The sequence below is a fragment of the Mustelus asterias genome, chromosome 2 (genome assembly GCF_964213995.1).
Source record: "Mustelus asterias chromosome 2, sMusAst1.hap1.1, whole genome shotgun sequence".
Lineage (NCBI taxonomy): Eukaryota > Metazoa > Chordata > Chondrichthyes > Carcharhiniformes > Triakidae > Mustelus > Mustelus asterias.
Genome location: NC_135802.1, coordinates 17119858 through 17139610, shown reverse-complemented (window position 1 = coordinate 17139610; position 19753 = coordinate 17119858). Strand labels below are relative to the sequence as shown.

Genomic DNA, 19753 nt, shown 5'->3' with positions numbered 1-19753 from the left:
AGCATGGCTTTGTGAGTGGAAAGTCATGTCTCACAAATTTGATTGAGTTTTTTGAAGGGGTAACCAAGAAGGTAGATGAGGGCAGTGCAGCTAATGTTGTTCTACATGGACTTTAGCAAGGCCTTTGACGAAGTATCACATAGTAGGTTGTTGCGTAAGGTTAAATCTCACGGGATCCAGGGTGAGGTAGCCAAATGGATAGAAAATTGGCTTGATGACAGAAGACAGAGGGTGGTTGTAGAGGGTTGTTTTTCAAACTGGAGCCCTGTGACCAGTGGTGTGTCTCAGGGATTAGTGCTGGGTCCACTGTTATTTGTCATTTATGTTAATGATTTGGATGAGAATTTAGGAGGCATGCTGAGTAAGTTTGCAGATGACACCAAGATTGGTGGCACAGTGGACAGTGAAGAAGGTTATCTAGGATTGCAACATGATCTTGATCTTGGCCAGTGGGCTGACAAATGGCAGATGGAGTTTAATTTAGATAAATGTGAGGTGATGCATTTTGGTAGATTGAACCAGGGCAGGACTTACTCAGTTAACATAGAACATAGAACATAGAACATAGAACATTACAGCGCAGAACAGGCCCTTCGGCCCACGATGTTGCACCGACCAGTTAAAAAAAAAAACTGTGACCCTCCAACCTAAACCAATTTCTTTTCGTCCATGAACCTACCTACGGATCTCTTAAACGCCCCCAAACTAGGCGCATTTACTACTGATGCTGGCAGGGCATTCCAATCCCTCACCACCCTCTGGGTAAAGAACCTACCCCTGACATCGGTTCTATAACTACCCCCCCTCAATTTAAAGCCATGCCCCCTCGTGCTGGATTTCTCCATCAGAGGAAAAAGGCTATCACTATCCACCCTATCTAAACCTCTAATCATCTTATATGTTTCAATAAGATCCCCTCTTAGCCGCCGCCTTTCCAGCGAAAACAATCCCAAATCCCTCAGCCTCTCCTCATAGGATCTCCCCTCCATACCAGGCAACATCCTGGTAAACCTCCTCTGCACCCTCTCCAAAGCCTCCACATCCTTCCTGTAATGTGGGGACCAGAACTGCACACAGTACTCCAAGTGCGGCCGCACCAGAGTTGTGTACAGTTGCAACATAACGCTACGACTCCTAAATTCAATCCCCCTACCAATAAACGCCAAGACACCATATGCCTTCTTAACAACCTTATCTACTTGATTCCCAACTTTCAGGGATCTATGCACACATACACCTAGATCCCTCTGCTCCTCCACACTATTCAAAGTCCTCCCGTTAGCCCTATACTCAACACATCTGTTATTCCTACCAAAGTGAATTACCTCACACTTCTCCGCATTAAACTCCATCCGCCACCTCTCGGCCCAACTTTGCAACCTGTCTAAGTCTTCCTGCAAACTACGACACCCTTCCTCACTGTCTACCACACCACCGACTTTGGTGTCATCAGCAAATTTGCTAATCCACCCAACTATACCCTCATCCAGATCATTAATAAATATTACAAACAGCAGTGGCCCCAAAACAGATCCCTGAGGTACACCACTTGTAACCGCACTCCATGATGAATATTTACTATCAACCACCACCCTCTGTTTCCTATCCGCTAGCCAATTCCTGATCCAATTTCCTAGATCACCCCCAATCCCATACATCTGCATTTTCTGCAGAAGCCTACCATGGTGAACCTTATCAAACGCCTTACTAAAATCCATATATACCACGTCCACTGCCTTGCCCCCATCCACCTCCTTGGTCACTTTCTCAAAAAACTCAATAAGGTTAGTAAGGCACGACCTACCTGCCACAAAACCATGCTGACTATCACCTATCAATTCATTACTCTCCAAATAACTATAAATCCTATCCCTTATAATTTTTTCCAACATCTTGCCGACAACAGAAGTGAGACTCACCGGTCTATAATTCCCGGGGAAGTCTCTGTTCCCCTTCTTAAACAATGGGACAACATTCGCTAACCTCCAATCTTCTGGTACTATACCAGAGGCCAACGACGACCTGAAGATCAGAGCCAGAGGCTCTGCAATCACTTCTCTTGTTAATGGTAGGGCATTGGGGAGAGTTACAGAACAAAGAGATCTAGGGGTACATGTTCATAGCTCCTTGAAAGTGGAGTCACAGGTGGACAGACTGGTGAAGAAGGCATTCGGCATGCTTGGTTTCATCGGTCAGAACATTGAATACAGGGGTTGGGACGTCTTGTTGAAGTTATACAAGACATTGGTAAGGCCACACTTGGAATACTGTGTGCAATTCTGGAACTGTAGATATTATAGAAAGGATATTATTAAACTAGAAAAAGTGCAGAAAAGATTTACTTGGGTGCTCCTGGGACTTGATGGATTGAGTTATAAGGAGAGGCTGGATAGACTGGGAATTTTTTCTCTAGGATGTAGGAGGCTGAGGGGTGATCTTATAGAGGTCTACAAAATAATGAGGGGCATAGATCAGCTAGATAGTCAACATCTTTTCCCAAAGGTAGGGGAGTCTAAAACTAGAGGACATAGGTTTAAGGTGAGAGGGGAGAGATACAAAAGGGTCCAGAGGGGCAATTTTTTCACACACAGGGTGGTGAATGTCTGGAACAAGCTGCCAGAGGCAGTAGTAGAAGCGGGTACAATTTTGTCTTTTAAAAAGCATTTAGACAGTTACATGGGTAAGATGGGTATAGCGGGATATGGGCCAAATGTGGGCAATTGGGACTGGCTTAGGGGTTAAAAAAAAGGGTGGCATGGACAAGTTGGGTCAAAGGACCTATTTCTATGCTGTAAACCTCTATGACTCTATGACTCTATTCCATTACACTCCTGACTTGTGTCTTGTACATAGTAAACAGGCTTTGGGAGGTCAGGAGGTAAGTTCACCGCCAGAGGATTCCGAGCATCAGACCTGCTCTAGTAGCCACAGTATTTATATGGCTAATCATTTCTCCTCTTGTAACAGACTCTTTAAAACCTGCCTCTTTTACCAAGCATTTGGTCACCAATTTAACATTCACTTATGGAGCTTGGTGGACAATCAGTCACACCTGTGGGGCATTTTATTGTGTTAAAGACAAATGCCATTCTGGGTATAGTTGATGTTGAAACCCAAGCCAGTTGGTAAAGGTGGCAGCAGATGTCCCAGCCTAATGCGCCCATCCACCCCTATCCAGCAGCCACATCCCCGCAGACCTCCAGCACCAGGGTGTGGGTAATTGGAGTGAACAAGACGAGAGAACAGCTGGAGCTATTGATTTTACACTGAAATTGAAGACTTTACCTGGGTCAGCTCCTTCAGAGCGTCTTTCTCCATGTTTTTGTGATAGAAATATACCCCCCAGAGTAAATGGAGCCTCAGGTACAATATCTTGTGTCGCCCACTGTCATCCTGCAAAAAGAAAGGAGAGTTTTTCCAAGGTGAATTTGTTTGGATCCATTTCATTTAAAGCAGCTTCACAATGTGTTATCAGAGAAGCTTTGTCCTCCGAATCTGCCCCCCCCCCCCGCCCCCCCCACCACCACCCCCACTGCCCTGATCTGACCTCACCCACCACCTGACCCCCCCATCTCAACGCTCCGACTCCGCGCTAACCTGAGCAAACTAACCCCTCCCAAATTGCAAAGCCCTCTCGTCCCAACCTCACCCCTATCCACCTGCCCACTTCACCACCTGTCACACTACCAACCTCAGATACATGCCATGCTACCCACCTACCACCCTACCCATGCTATCTACCTGACTCCCTTACCCTTACACCCACCTCCTCACCCACCCTCCCCCTTAAACACCCTACCCCCCTCACCCATCCCCTTACACACCCTACCCCCTCACCCACCCTCCCCCTTAAACACCCTACCCCCCTCACCCGTCCCCTTACACTCCCTACCCCCTCACCCATCCCCTTATACACCCTACCCCCCCATCCACCCTACCCCCTTACACTCCCTACCTCTCTCACCCACCCTACCCCCTTCACCCACCCTACCCCCTTCACCCGCCCTCCCCCCTTAAACACCCTACCCCCCTCACCCATCCCCTTACACACCCTACCCCCCCACCCTACCCCCTTAAACTCCCTACCCCCCTCACCCACCTCCTTACACACCCTACCCCCCTCACCCACCCCCTTACACACGCTATCCCCTCACTCATCCCCTTACACACCCTACCCCCCTACCCACCCTACCCCCTTACACACCCTACCCCCCTCACCCACCCCCTTACACACCCTACCCCCCTCACCCACCCTACCCCCTTACACTCCCCACCCCCCTCACCCAGCCCCTTACACACCCTACCCCCCTCACCCACTCCCTTACACACCCTACCACCCTCACCCACCCTACCTCCTTGCATAGATAATGGATAGGTGCAGGAAAAATAGGGTTGTTGTAGTGGGAGACTTCAATTTCCCTGGTATAGACTGGAAATCGCGTAGGGCTGGGAGTCTGAATGGGGAGGAATTTGTAAAATGCGTATAGGAAGGTTCTTTGGGACAATATGTAGATAGCCCGACTAGAGAGGGGGCGATACTGAACCTCGTACTGGGGAATGAGCCCGGTCAGGTCTTCAACGTTTCGGTAGGGGAACATGTGGCAAATAGTGACCACAATTCTGTTAGCTTTAGGATAGTGATGGAAAAGGATGAGTGGTGTCCCAAGGGTAAGGTGTTGGATTGGGGGAAGGCTAACTTTAGTGGGATTAGGCAGAAATTGGCAGCTGTTGATTGGGAGAGGCTGTTTGAGGGTAAAACCACATCTGGCATGTGGGAGTCTTTTAAGGAACAGTTGTTAGGGCTGCAGGATAGGCATGTGCCTGTAAAAAAGAAGGATAGGAAGGTTAGGATTCGAGAACCGTGGATAACCAGGGAAATTGAAGGATTGGTCAAAAAGAAAAGAGAGACGTACGTTAGGTCCAGGCAGCTAAAAACGGCGGGAGCTCTGGAGGAATACAAAGAAAGTAGGAAAGAACTTAAACGAGGAATTAGAAGGTCAAAAAGGGGTCACAAAATGTCCTTGGCAGACAGGATTAAGGAGAATCCCAAGGCATTTTATTCATACGTTAGGAACAAAAGGGTTGTCAGGGAAAAAATCGGACCTCTCAGGGACAAAAGTGGGGACTTATGCTTAGAGTCCAAAGAAGTAGGGGAGATCCTAAATGAATACTTTGCGTCGGTATTCACAAAGGAGAGGGATGTGTTGACTGGAAGTGTCTCGGAGGGGAGTGTTGACCAGTTAGAGAAAATCTCCATTACAAGGGAGGAAGTGTTAGGTTTTTTAGGGAATATAAAGACTGACAAATCTCCAGGGCCTGATGGAATCTATCCAAGGCTGCTCAGGAAGACGAGAGATGAAATTGCTGGGCCTCTGATGCAAATCTTTGTCTCGTCACTGGACACAGGTGAGGTCCCAGAGGATTGGAGGATAGCTAATGTGGTCCCGTTATTTAAGAAGGGTAGGAAAGATAACCCGGGAAATTATAGGCCGGTGAACTTGACATCGGTGGTGGGGAAGTTGTTGGAGAGGATTCTTAGAGATAGGATGTATGCGCATTTAGAAAGGAATAAACTCATTAACGATAGTCAGCATGGTTTTGTGAGAGGGAGGTCATGCTTCACTAACCTGGTGGAGTTTTTTGAAGAAGTGACTAGAATGGTTGACGAAGGAAGGGCCGTGGATGTTGTCTATATGGACTTTAGTAAAGCGTTTGACAAAGTCCCTCATGGTAGGCTAGTGAAAAAGGTTGGATCTCATGGGATAAAGAGGGAGGTGGCTAGATGGGTGGAGAACTGGCTTGGTCTCAGAAGACAGAGGGTGGTAGTGGAAGGGTCTTTTTCCGGCTGGATGCCTGTGACTAGTGGTGTTCCGCAGGGCTCTGTATTGGGACCTCTGCTGTTTGTGATTTATATAAACGATCTGGAAGAAGGTGTAACTGGGGTGATCAGTAAGTTTGCGGATGACACGAAAATGGCTGGACTTGCAGATAGTGAGGAACATTGTCAGAGGCTACAGAAGGATATAGATAGGCTGGAAATTTGGGCAAAGAAATGGCAGATGGATTTCAATCCAGATAAATGCGAAGTGATGCATTTTGGTAGAACTAACGTAGGGGGGAGCTATATGATAAATGGCAGAGCCATAAAGGGTGTAGATACGCAGAGGGACCTGGGTGTGCAAGTCCACAGATCCTTGAAGGTGACGTCACAGGTGGAGAAGGTGGTGAAGGCGGCATATGGCATGCTTGCCTTTATAGGACGGGGCATAGAGTATAAAAGTTGGGGTCTGATGTTGCAGATGTATAGAACGTTGGTTCGGCCGCATTTGGAATACTGCGCCCAGTTCTGGTCGCCACACTATCAGAAGGACGTGGAGGCTTTAGAGAGAGTGCAGAGGAGGTTTACCAGGATGTTGCCTGGTATGGAAGGGCTTAGTTATGAGGAGAGATTGGGTAAACTGGGGTTGTTCTCACTGGAAAGACGGAGGATGAGGGGTGACCTAATAGATGTGTATAAAATTATGAAAGGCATAGATAGGGTGAACGGTGGGAAGCTTTTTCCCAGGTCGGTGGTGACGTTCACGAGGGGTCATAGGTTCAACTGGGGGTCTGGAGTGCTTATACTTCAATGCAAGGAGCGTAGCAGGTAAAACAGACGAACTTGGGGCCTTAATGCGCACGAGGAATTTGGATGTGGTTGCGGTGACAGAGACTTGGTTGAAAGAGGGACAGGACTGGCAGCTGAATATTCCAGGGTACAAGTGTTTTAGGCGAGACAGAGGAGGGGCCAAAAGAGGTGGGGGAGTAGCGGTATTGGTTGGAGAGCATATTACAGCGGTGCAGAGGGAGGACAATTCGGAGGAGTCGTGTAGCGAGTCACTCTGGGTGGAGCTTAGAAACAGGAAAGGCGCAGTCACTATGTTGGGGGTGTACTACAGGCCCCCCAACAGCCCAAGGGAAGTGGAAGAATGGATATGTCAGGAGATACTGGATAGGTGCAGGAAATATAGGGTTGTTGTAGTGGGAGACTTCAATTTCCCTGGTATAGACTGGAAATCGCTGAGGGCAGGGACTCTGGATGGGGAGGAATTTGTAAAATGTGTACAGGAGGGTTCGTTGGAACAATATGTGGACAGCCCGACTAGAGAGGGGGCTATACTGGACCTGGTACTGGGGAATGAGCCCGGTCAGGTCTTCAAAGTTTTGGTTGGGGAACATGTGGCAAATAGTGACCACAATTCTGTTAGCTTTAGGATAGTGATGGAAAAGGATGAGTGGTGTCCCAAGGGTAAGGTGTTGGATTGGGGGAAGGCTAACTTTATTGGGATCAGGCAGAAATTGGCAGCTCTTGATTGGGAGAGGCTGTTTGAGGGTAAATCCACATCTGGTATGTGGCAGTCTTTTAAGGAACGGTTGTTAGGGCTACAGGACAAGCATGTGCCTGTAAAAAAGAAGGATAGGAAGGGTAGGATTAGGGAACCGTGGATAACCAGGGAAATTGAGGGACTGGTCAAAAGGAAAAGAGAGGCGTATGTTAGGTCCAATCAGCTAAAAACGGAGGGAGCTCTGGAGGAGTACAATGAAAGTAGGAAAATACTCAAACGGGGAATTAGGAGAGCAAAAAGGGGTCACGAAATGTTCTTGGCAGACAGGATTAAGGAGAATCCCAAGGCATTTTATTCATACGTTAGGAACAAAAGGGTTGTTAGGGAAAAAATCGGACCTCTCAGGGACAAAAGTGGGGACTTATGCTTGGAGCCCAAAGAGGTAGGGGAGATCCTAAATGAATACTTTGCGTCGGTATTCACAAAGGAGAGGGATGTGTTGACTGGGAGTGTCTAGGAGGGGAGTGTTGAACCGTTGGAGAAAATCTCCATTACAAAGGAGGAAGTGTTAGGTTTGTTAGAGAATATAAAGACTGACAAATCCCCAGGGCCTGATGGAATCTATCCAAGGCTGCTCAGGGAGACGAGAGGTGAAATCGTTGGGCCTCTGACGCAAATCTTTGTCTCGTCACTGGACTCAGGTGAGGTCCCAGAGGATTGGAGGATAGCCAATGTGGTCCCGTTATTTAAGAAGGGTAGGAAGGAGAACCCGGGTAATTATAGGCCGGTGAGCTTGACGTCCGTGGTGGGGAAGTTGTTAGAGTAGATTCTTAAAGATAGGATGTATGCGCATTTAGAAAGGAATAAACTCATTAACGATAGTCAACATGGTTTTGTGAGAGGGAGGTCATGCCTCACTAACCTGGTGGTGTTTTTTGAAGAAGTGACCAAAATGGTTGACGAAGGAAGGGCCGTGGATGTTGTCTATATGGACTTTAGTAAAGCGTTTGACAAAGTCCCTCATGGAAGGCTAGTGAAAAAGGTTGGATCCCATGGGATAAAGGGGGAGGTGGCTAGATGGGTGGAGAACTGGCTTGGTCATAGAAGACAGAGGGTGGTAGTGGAAGGGTCTTTTTCCGGCTGGAGGCCTGTGACTAGTGGTGTACCGCAGGGCTCTGTATTGGGACCTCTGCTGTTTGTGATTTATATAAATGATCTGGAAGAAGGAGTAACTGGGGTGATCAGTAAGTTTGCGGACGACACAAAACTGGCAGGACTTGCAGATAGTGAGGAACATTGTCAGAGGCTACAGAAGGATATAGATAGGCTGGGAATTTGGGCAAGGAAATGGCAGATGGAGTTCAATCCTGATAAATGCGAAGTGATGCATTTTGGTGGGAATAATGTAAGGAGGAGCTACACGATAAATGGAAGAACCATAAAGGGTGTAGAGACGCAGAGGGACCTGGGTGTGCAAGTCCACAGATCTTTGAAGGTGACGTCACAGGTGGAGAAGGTGGTGAAGAAGGCATATGGCATGCTTGCCTTTATAGGACGGGGCATAGAGTATAAAAGTTGGGGTCTGATGTTGCAGATGTATAGAACGTTGGTTCGGCCGCATTTGGAATACTGCGTCCAGTTCTGGTCGCCACACTACCAGAAGGACGTGGAGGCTTTGGAGAGAGTACAGAGGAGGTTTACCAGGATGTTGCTTGGTATGGAGGGGCTTGGTTATGAGGAGAGATTGGGGAATCTGGGGTTGTTCTCCTTGGAAAGACGGAGGATGAGGGGAGACTTAATAGAGGTGTATAAAATTATGAAAGGCATAGATAGGGTGAACAGTGGGAAGCTTTTCCCCGGGTCGGTGGTGACGTTCACGAGGGGTCATAGGTTCAAGGTGAAGGGGGGGAGGTTTAACACAGATATCAGAAGGACATATTTCACACAGAGGGTCGTGGGGGCCTGGAATGTGTTGCCGGGCAAGGTGGTGGAGGCGGACACACTGGGAACGTTTAAGACTTATCTAGACAGCTATATGAACGGAGTGGGAATGGAGGGATACAAAAGAGTGGTCTAGTTTGGACCAGGGAGCGGCGCGGGCTAATTGTTCCTTGTTTCTCGTGGAAGTGGAAATGACTAGGGTTGGGAAGCATTTTCCGATCAGGGCCATTGTGATCTCCTGGACTCGTTTCGATCGCCTCAGGGGGTCGGAGAGGAATTTCCCAGATTTTTTTTTCCCCATATTGGCCCTGGGGTTTTTCACTCTGGGTTTTCGCCTCTCCCTGGAGATCACATGGTCTGGAATGGGGGGATGGGGGTGAGTTAATAGGTTGTAATGAACAAAGCATCGTAGCTGTGGGGACAGCTCGGTGGATAGGATATGGGTATGTAGATAGGCTGGAAAATTGGGCGGGGATCCTGGATTCAGGATTCAATCCTGGACCGGGGAGCGGCGCGGGCTTGGAGGGCCGAAGGGCCTGTTCCTGTGCTGTATTGTTCTTTGTTCTTTGTTCAAGGTGAAGGGGGGGAGGTTTAACACAGATATCAGAAGGGCATATTTTACACAGAGGGTGGTGGGGGCCTGGAATGCGCTGCCGGGCAAGGTGGTGGAGGCGGGCACACTGGGAACGTTTGAGACTTATCTAGATAGCCACATGAACGGAGTAGGAATGGAGGGATACAAAAGAATGGCCTAGTTTGGACCAGAGAGCGGCACGGGCTTGGAAGGCCGAAGGGCCTGTTCCTGTGCTGTATTGTTCTTTGTTCTTTGTTTGTATACCTTACCCCCTTACATACCCTACCCTCCTCACCCACCCTCCCCGTTAAACACCCTATCTTCCTCACCCACCTCCTTACACTTTCTACCCCCTCACCCACCCTCCCCCCTTACACTCCCTACCCCCCTCACCCACCCTCCCCCCTTACACTCCCTACCCCCCTCACCCACCCTGCCCCCTTACACACCCTACCCCCCTCACCCACCCTCCCCCCTTACACTCCCTACCCCCCTCACCCACCTTCCCCCCTTACACTCCCTACCTCCCTCACCCACCCTCCCCCCTTACACTCCCTACCCCCCTCACCCACCCTGCCCCCTTACACACCCTACCCCCCTCACCCACCCTCCCCCCTTACACTCCCTACCCCCCTCACCCACCTTCCCCCCTTACACTCCCTACCCCCCTCACCCACCCTCCCCCCTTACACACCCTACCCCCTCACCCACCCTCCCCCCTTACACTCCCTACTCCCCTCACCCACCCTACCATTTATCTATCCAACTCCCTTACCCACCTACCTTACACCCACCTCCTCACCCACCCTATCCCCTTACCCACACCTTCTCTCCATAGCTTTTCAATCAAGCTTTGGGACAGTTAAACTCTTCACTAACCAGAATACGCTGGTGCCATGAAAATGGGGCTTGTCTTTCCCTGACAATCCGGTGCCACAAAGAAGCAATTCCATTTCCGTGAAGCTCAGCATTTTGGGAGAAGCCAGGATCAGAAATCCCGGCCAGAAATGCAGAGTTCAGCTATGGCATGGGAAAGCAGGAACGGAGCAGCAATCTAACGGTGATTGTCGCTCCTCGGAAGATTCAGGCCAATATGTTTTCGGTAAAGTGGGAAATCATGTTGCAGCTATATAAAACCTTGGTTAGGCTACATTTGGAGTATTGCGTACAGTTCTGGTCACCACACAACCAGAAGGATGTGGAAGCTTTGGAGAGAGTGCAAAAAAGATTCACCAGGATGTTGCCTGGTCTCGAGGGTGTTGGCTATGAGGAGAGGTTGAATAAACTAGGATTGTTTTCATTGGAGACAGTGGCTGAGGGGAGACCTGATAGAGGGCTACAAAATTATGAGAGGCATAAGGTGGATAGTCAGGGGCTTTTTCCCAGGGTGGAAGTGTCAATTACAAGGGGGCACAGGTTCAAGGTGAGAGGGGGAAAGTTTAAGGGAGATGTGCGGGGGAGTTTTTCACACAGAGAGTGGTGGGTGCCTGGAACGCGCTGCCAGAGGAGGTGGTGGAAGCAGGCACTTTAGCAACATTTAAGAGACATCTGGATGGGTACAAGAATAGGGCGGGAATAGGGTGATACAGATCGAGTAAGGGCAGAAGGTATTTTTTTCAGTTTAATTAGGGCATCATGATTGGCACGGGCTTGGCGGGGCGAAGGGCCTGTTCTTGTGCTGTACTTTTCTTTGTTCTTTGACTTGGTAATTTTAAACTTGACTGATTCCTGGGATAAGGTTTTTGGAGGGTTTAAAAGTGCTTAACTTGCAGTTTTCAGCCTCATTGTTCCACAGGACCAGGCTGAGGAGAAGGCAGTTGGTTTGTTCACTACATTTATTTATTTATTTTAAGTTAAATTTGTGTAAAAAATCGGAGGTTTTTTTTTAAAACAGGAAGTGGGCCCAGCAGGAGTCTGGGAAGGTTTTTGGAGGGTTTAAAAGTAGGCCGCACTTTTGAGCGGGCAGCATCGTTAGCGGGCAGCAGAGTGAGCAGGAGGCAGAGTGAAAGCTGTAGGGCTTTGGCTCACAGGGCTTGGGCGAGCAGGGGTGAGTTAATTCATTTTTTGCTGTTTCTACCTGGTACTGGCAAGGTATCTAGAGGGGATGGGCGTGAAGGCAGTGCAATGTTCCTCTTGCACTATGTTCGAGGTGAGGGACGACGTCAGTGTCCCTGCTGATTATACCTGTGAGAAGTGCATCCATCTGCAGCTCCTCCAAAACCGTGTAAGGGAACTGGAGCTGGAGTTGGAGGAACTTAGGATCATTAGGGATGCAGAGATGGCCATAGACAGAAGCTTCAGGGATACAGTTACTCCGCGGAATGAAAATAGATGGGTGACGGTGAGAGGGGCTGGGAAGAAGCAGTCGGTGCAGGGATCCCCTGTGGTCGTTCCCCTTAGCAATAAGTATTCCGCTTTGGATACGGTTGAGGGGGACGACATACCAGTGGTGAGCCGCAGTGAGAGGATCTCCGGCACTGAGTCCGTCCCTGTGGCTCAGGAGGGTAAGGAGGAGAGCGGGAGGGCAATAGTTATTGGGGACTCGTTAGTTAGAGGGATAGATAGGAGGTTCTGTGGCAGCAAAAGAGACTCGAGGATGGTTTGTTGCCTACCGGATGCCAGGGTCCGTGACGTCTCGGACCGTGTTTTCCGGATTCTTAAGGGGGAGGGGAAACAGTCACAAGTCGTGGTACACATTGGTACCAACGACATAGGTAAGAGAAGGGACGGGGATTTAAAACAGGAATTTCGGGAGCTGGGCTGGAAGCTGAGAGCAAAGACAAAACATGTGGTCATCTCTGGTACGCTACCGGTGCCACGTGATAGCGAGTTGAGGAACAGGGAGAGAGTGCACTTAAACATGTGGTTGCAGGGATGGTGCAGGAGGGAGGGTTTCAGATACGTGGATAATTGGAACACTTTCGGGGGAAGGTGGGACCTCTACAAACAGGACGGGGTGCACCTGAACCAGAGGGGCACCAATATCCTGGGAGGGAAATTTGCTACGGCTCTTCAGGGGGATTTAAACTAATTTGTCAGGGGAGTGGGAAAAGGAGTTGTAGTCCAGAAGTCAGTGTTGAGGGTGGTGAGGTATTGGGGAAGGTATCAAGGTCAAGGGTGGGTACCGGTAGACAGGAAGATGGGTTGAAGTGTGTCTACTTCAATGCAAGGAGCATCCGGAACAAGGTGGATGAACTTGGGGCGTGGATTGCTACTTGGGACTACGATGTTGTGGCCATTACGGAGACGTGGGTAGAACAAGGACAGGAATGGTTGTTGGACGTTCCGGGGTATAGATGTTTCAGTAAGTGTAGGGAAGCTGGTAAAAGAGGTGGAGGAGTAGCATTGTTAATCAAGGATAGTTTAACGGCTGCGGAAAAGCACTTTGAGGGGGATATGCACACTGAGGTAATATGGGCTGCAGTTAGAAACAGGAAAGGAGCGGTCACGTTGCTAGGAGTTTACTATAGGCCCCCAAATAGTAATAGAGATGTGGAGGAAGAAATTGCTAAGCAGATTATGGATACGTGTGGGGGTCACAGGGTAGTTGTCATGGGGGACTTTAACTTTCCAAATATTGATTGGAACCTTTGTAGGTCAAATAGTTCGGATGGGGCACTTTTTGTGCAGCGTGTGCAGGAGGGTTTCCTGACACAATATGTGGATAGGCCGACAAGGGGTGAGGCCACATTGGATTTGGTACTGGGAAATGAACCGGGCCAAGTGTTAGATTTGGTTGTGGGAGAGAACTTTGGAGATAGTGACCACAATTCGGTGTCTTTTGTTATTGCAATGGAGAGGGATAGGGCCGGACGGCAGGGCAAGGCTTACAATTGGGGGAGAGGTAATTATGATGCGATTAGACAAGAATTAGGGGGCATAAGATGGGAACAGAAACTGTCAGGGAAAGGCACTGATGAAAAGTGGAACTTTTTCAAGGAACAAATACTGGGTGTCCTTGATAGGTATGTCCCTGTCAGGCAGGGAGGAAATGGCCGAGTGAGGGAACCGTGGTTCACAAAAGAGGTGGAATGTCTTGTGAAAAGGAAGAGGGAAGCTTATGTAGGGATGAGGAAACAAGGTTCAGATGGCTCGACTGAGGGTTACAAGTTAGCAAGGAACGAGCTGAAAAAGGGGCTGAGGAGAGCTAGGAGGGGACATGAGAAGTCCTTGGCGGGTCGGATCAAGGAAAACCCCAAGGCTTTTTACTCTTATGTGAGGAATAAAAGAATGACCAGGGTGAGGTTAGGGCCGGTCAAGGACAGTGATGGGAACTTGTGTATGGAATCAGTAGAGATAGGCGAGGTGATGAATGAATACTTTTCTTCAGTGTTCACCAAGGAGAGGGGCCATGTTTTTCATGAAGAGAAGGTGTTACAGGCTAATAGGCTGGAGGAAATAGATGTTCGGAGGGAGGATGTATTGGCAGTTTTGAATAAACTGAAGGTCGATAAGTCCCCTGGGCCTGATGAAATGTATCCTAGGATTCTTTGGGAGGCGAGGGATGAGATTGCAGAGCCTTTGGCTTTGATCTTTGGGTCCTCACTGTCCACGGGGATGGTGCCAGAGGACTGGAGAGTGGCAAATGTTGTTCCTCTGTTTAAGAAAGGGAATAGAAATGACCCTGGTAATTATAGACCGGTTAGTCTGACTTCGGTGGTTGGTAAATTGATGGAAAGGGTCCTTAGGGATGGGATTTACGACCATTTAGAAAGATGCGGATTAATCCGGGATAGTCAGCACGGATTTATGAAGGGCAAATCCTGCCTCACAAATTTGATAGAATTTTTTGAGGAGGTAACTAGGTGTGTTGATGAAGGTAGGGCGGTTGATGTCATATACATGGATTTTAGTAAGGCGTTTGATAAGGTCCCCCATGGTCGGCTTATGATGAAAGTAAGGAGGTGTGGGATAGAGGGAAAGTTGGCCGATTGGATAGGTAACTGGCTGTCTGATCGAAGACAGAGGGTGGTGGTGGATGGAAAATTTTCGGACTGGAGGCAGGTTGCTAGCGGAGTGCCGCAGGGATCGGTGCTTGGTCCTCTGCTCTTTGTGATTTTTATTAATGACTTAGAGGAGGGGGCTGAAGGGTGGATCAGTAAATTTGCTGATGACACCAAGATTGGTGGAGTAGTGGATGAGGTGGAGGGCTGTTGTAGGCTGCAAAGAGACATAGATAGGATGCAAAGCTGGGCTGAAAAATGGCAAATGGAGTTTAACCCTGATAAATGTGAGGTGATTCATTTTGGTAGGACTAATTTAAATGTGGATTACAGGGTCAAAGGTAGGGTTGTGAAGACTGTGGAGGAACAGAGAGATCTTGGGGTCCATATCCACAGATCTCTAAAGGTTGCCACTCAAGTGGATAGAGCTGTGAAGAAGGCATATAGTGTGTTAGCTTTTATTAACAGGGGGTTGGAGTTTAAGAGCCGTGGGGTTATGCTGCAACTGTACAGGACCTTGGTGAGACCGCATTTGGAATATTGCGTGCAGTTCTGGTCACCTCACTATAAGAAGGATGTGGAAGCGCTGGAAAGAGTGCAGAGGAGATTTACCAGGATGCTGCCTGGTTTGGAGTGTCGGTCTTATGAGGAAAGGTTGAGGGAGCTGGGGCTGTTCTCTCTGGAGCGGAGGAGATTGAGGGGAGACTTAATAGAGGTTTATAAAATGATGAAGGGGATAGATCGAGTGAACGTTCAAAGACTATTTCCTCGGGTGGATGGAGCTATTACGAGGGGGCATAACTATAGGGTTCATGGTGGGAGATATAGGAAGGATATCAGAGGTAGGTTCTTCACGCAGAGAGTGGTTGGGGTGTGGAATGGACTGCCTGCAGTGATAGTGGAGTCAGACACTTTAGGAACATTTAAGCGGTTATTGGATAGGCACATGGAGCACACCAGGATGGTAGGGAGTGGGATAGCTTGATCTTGGTTTCAGATGAAGGTCGGCACAACATCGTGGGCCGAAGGGCCTGTTCTGTGCTGTACTGTTCTATGTTCTATGTTCTATGTTAAGGCGTATTGGGAATGAGAAAAGGTTGCATCGTATCCATAGAAGTTTGCAAAGGTGATGGGTGATCTAATTGAAACATATAAAATCCTGAAGGCTCTTGGCAGGGTGGAAGCTAAGAGGACGTTTAAAGTTAAAGTTTATTTATTAGTCACAAGTAAGGCTTACATTAACACTGCAATGAAGTTACTGTGAAATTCCCCTCGTCGCCACACTCAGGCACCTGTTCAGGTCAAAGCACCTAACCAGCACATCTTTCAGAATGTGGGAGGAAACCTGAGCACCTGGAGGAAACCCCCGCAGACACGGGGAGAATGTGCAAACTCGACGCAGACAGTGACCCAAGCCGGGAATCAAACCCGGGTCCCTGGGCTCTGTGAGGCAGCAGTGCCATCCATTTCTCCTTGTCGAGGGACTAGAACTAGGCAGACAGGAAAGTGGAGTTGAGACCACAATCAGATCAGCCATGATCTTACTGAATGGTGGAGCTGACGTCAGGGGCTGAATGGCCTAATCCTGCCCTCAATTCATGTTCATTAGCAGAATATATTTAAAAAAGTAGATGCAATAATTTGACATAAACTTATTATTAATTTGAAATAGCAATAAAAAGCACATCTGGATTCCCTCTAAGAAGTCTCACAACACCAGGTTAAAGTCCAACAGGTTAGTTGGTAGCACGAGCTTTCAGAGAGCTGCTTCTTCATTAGCCACTCACCTAATGAAGGAGCAGCACTCCGAAAGCTCGTGCTACCAAATAACCTGTTGGACTTTAACCTGGTGTTGTGAGACTTCTTACTGTGCCCACCCCAGTCCAACACCGGCATCTCCACATCGAAGATTCCCTCCAAATTCACCACTGGAAAAAAACAAATGCTGAATTTGCCAAAGAGGCTCAAATCTAAATGATGAATAAATTAAAGGTATTATCAAGTAACCTGTAAGTTGAGGCTGACTGCCAAGGTGCCATACCCAGGTAAATAGGAAACTCTTGCAAACAAAATATCAACCAACCTCTAGTTGTTGAAGTCGTTCTTCATTTTCTCCAAAGCAATTGTTGAAATATTCCTGAGCTTTTTTTAACCTTTCCCCTGCATCTATGAGACACTCAATTTTCCGCAGCTGAAGATTGCACCAGGTTACATCCAGATTCAGCACTCCATAGTTGTCAATGCTGTTGAGTTGTCCTTCATCGCATTCTCTGTAAAAGAGATGAGTACATCAAAGCACTGCAAGCAGAGAGCTCCAACCTTTCTCTTATCTCCCGAATGATGTGACTTTCCTGCTACACAGGGAAGGTTGATTTGGCCTGAATTTACTGTACATTTCACTGAAAGGAGAGTCTGAGGCTTCTTAACCTACAAACACATATTTATACCAAATGAACAAATGATTTCAGCTATGAAAAGAGGCTGGTTAGGCTGGGGCTGTCTTCCTTCGAGCAGAGAAAGCTGTTGGGGGGTGGGAGGGGTGGGTGGTGGGTGGGTTGCAGATTGAGGTGTTCAAAATTGTGAGGGACATAGATAGAGTAGATAGGGAGGAACCTTTCCCCCTCGTAGAGGGATCAATAACCAGGGGATGTAAATTTAAGGTAAGGGGCAGGAGCTTTAGAGGGGATTTGAGGAAAAGCCTTTTCACCCAGGGGGTGGTAGGAATCTGGAACTCACTGCCTGAAAGGGTAGTAGAAGCGGGAACCGTCACAACATTTAAGAAGCATTTAGATGAGCGCTTGAAACACCATAGCATACAAGGCTAAGGAACAAGTGCTGGAAAATGGGATTAGAATAGATAGATGCTTGATGGCTGGTGCAGACAGGATGGGCCAAAGGGCCACTTTCTGTGCTGTACCACTCTAAAGTTTATAAAGTTTATTTATTAGTCACAAGTAGGCTTATATTCACAAAACAATGAAGTTACTGTGAAAATCCCCCTAGTCGCCACACTCCGGCACCTGTCTGGGTACACTGAGGGAGAATTTAACATGGTCAGTTCACCTAACCTGCACGTCTTTGGACTGTGAGAGGAAACCAGAGCACCCGGAGGAAACCCATACAGACATGGGGAGAACGTGCAAACTCCACGCAGACAGTGACCCAAGCTGGAAATTGAACCTGGGTCCCTGGAGCTTTGAGGTGGCAGTGCTAACCACTGTGCCACCATGCTATGACTCAATGACTCTGTTCAAAGTGACGGTGGAATGGGTCACAGGCTCGGCTCTGAAGAATGTCAATGTTTTTACATTTGTAATAAATTAGATTTTTGAAATTTCAGGAATATTATTACTGTGAAACACTCATGAGCTTGAGACAGGGTCCCATTCATTGTCCTGATCTTACAACCTTAGGCTTCTCTCTACTCGTTCAGAAAGCTGTGGTGAAGATATATTAATAAATTTCGATGTTGCTCAGGTTTAAAAAAAATACTTTCCACGTACAAAGGAATAAAAATGAGAAAATCCATCACCTGAATTGATTTTCTGCGCAGTCTAAAAACTCGAGTGCTTCTTGATAGTTGCTTTTCTTCATTTTGGATCGGCCGACCTCATGTAGGATCAGGGCTGTCAGAATAACCTGCCCCAAAACAAATACAAAGGACGAATTAACCAAACAGGTCCAATAGGGAAGGTTTTTATAGAATCCTACGGTGCAGAAGGAGGCCACTCGGCCATCGAGTCTACACCAATCACAATGCCACCTGGCTCTATCCCCATAACTCCATGTATTTATCCTAGCTAACCCCCCATGACACTAAGGGGCACTTTAGCACGGCCGATCTACCTAACCTGCACATCTTTGGCACGTGGGAGGAAACTGGAGCACGCAGAGGAAACCCATGCAGACATGGGGAGAATGTGCAAACTCCACTCAGACATTGACCCAAGCTGGGAATTGAACCCAGGTCCCTGGCACTGTGAGGCAGCAGTGCTAATCACAGTGCCACCGTGCCGTCCCTTTAAATCATTGTCTGATTGTGGCTCAACGAGTTTCACTCTCAGCAATCAACCAAAGGGCTGTGAGCTTAAAATGTCACTCCGGAGATTTCTGTGCAATACAGAGGGTGCACTTCACTGTCAGAGATGTCATCTTTGATTTTGATTTGATTTGATTTATTATTTTCTTGTGCGCTATACAGACAAAGCATACCGTTCATAGAGAAGGAAACGAGAGAGTGCAGAATGTAGTGTTACAGTCATAGCTAGGGTGTAGAGAAAGTTCAACTTAATGCAAGGTAAGTCCATTCAAAAGTCTGGCAGCAGCAGGGAAGAAGCTGTTCTTGAGTCGGTTGGTACGTGACCTCAGACTTTTGTATCTTTTTCCTGAGGGAAGAAGGTGGAAGAGAGAATGTCCGGGGTGTGTGGGGTCCTTAATTATGCTGGTTGCTTTGCCGAGGCAGCGGGAAGTGTAGACAGTGTCAATGGATGGGAGGCTGGTTTGCGTGATGGATTGGGCTACATTCACGATCTGTGGCCTTAAACCAACACCTTGCCTGCCTTTTAGGTGGATGTAAAAAGTCCCATTACACTACTCTGTCTTTCTCCCCAATGACACAACCAATATTTATCCCTCAATCAGTATCATTATAAAACACATTATCTGATCATTAGTGGTGTTTGGAGGTTGTTCTTGGTTGCTTGCTCTGTGCAAATTTGCCGCTATGCCTTCCAGTGTTTTACGATTCTGTATAGTTTGAAGGGATAGCCAAGAGTTAACCATTGAACCATAGAAAGATTACAGCACACAAGGAGGCCATTCAGCCCATCTTGTCCATGCCAGCCCAAGGTCACCCACCTAATCCCACCTTCCTGCACCCAATTTAAAGCACTTAATAGAATAGAACCAGAGGGTTTGACAGTTGGAGGAGGTCATTTCACTGGCCAGTGATAATGACTAACATACTTACA

General features: G+C 48.0%; 1 protein-coding gene across 3 annotated transcripts in view; it reads right to left on the bottom strand.

The window, feature by feature from the left end:
- LOC144503074 (uncharacterized) overlaps positions 1-19753 on the bottom strand; it is a 111740-nt gene that overhangs the window by 43349 nt on the left and 48638 nt on the right. For all 3 annotated transcript variants that reach the window (XM_078227577.1, XM_078227584.1, XM_078227590.1), the window contains exons 7-9: positions 18316-18422; positions 16867-17053; positions 3286-3393 (exon numbers count right to left, since the gene is read on the bottom strand). In XM_078227577.1, coding sequence (XP_078083703.1) covers positions 3286-3393; positions 16867-17053; positions 18316-18422 — 402 coding nt within the window. The remainder of the gene's footprint in view (positions 1-3285; positions 3394-16866; positions 17054-18315; positions 18423-19753) is intronic.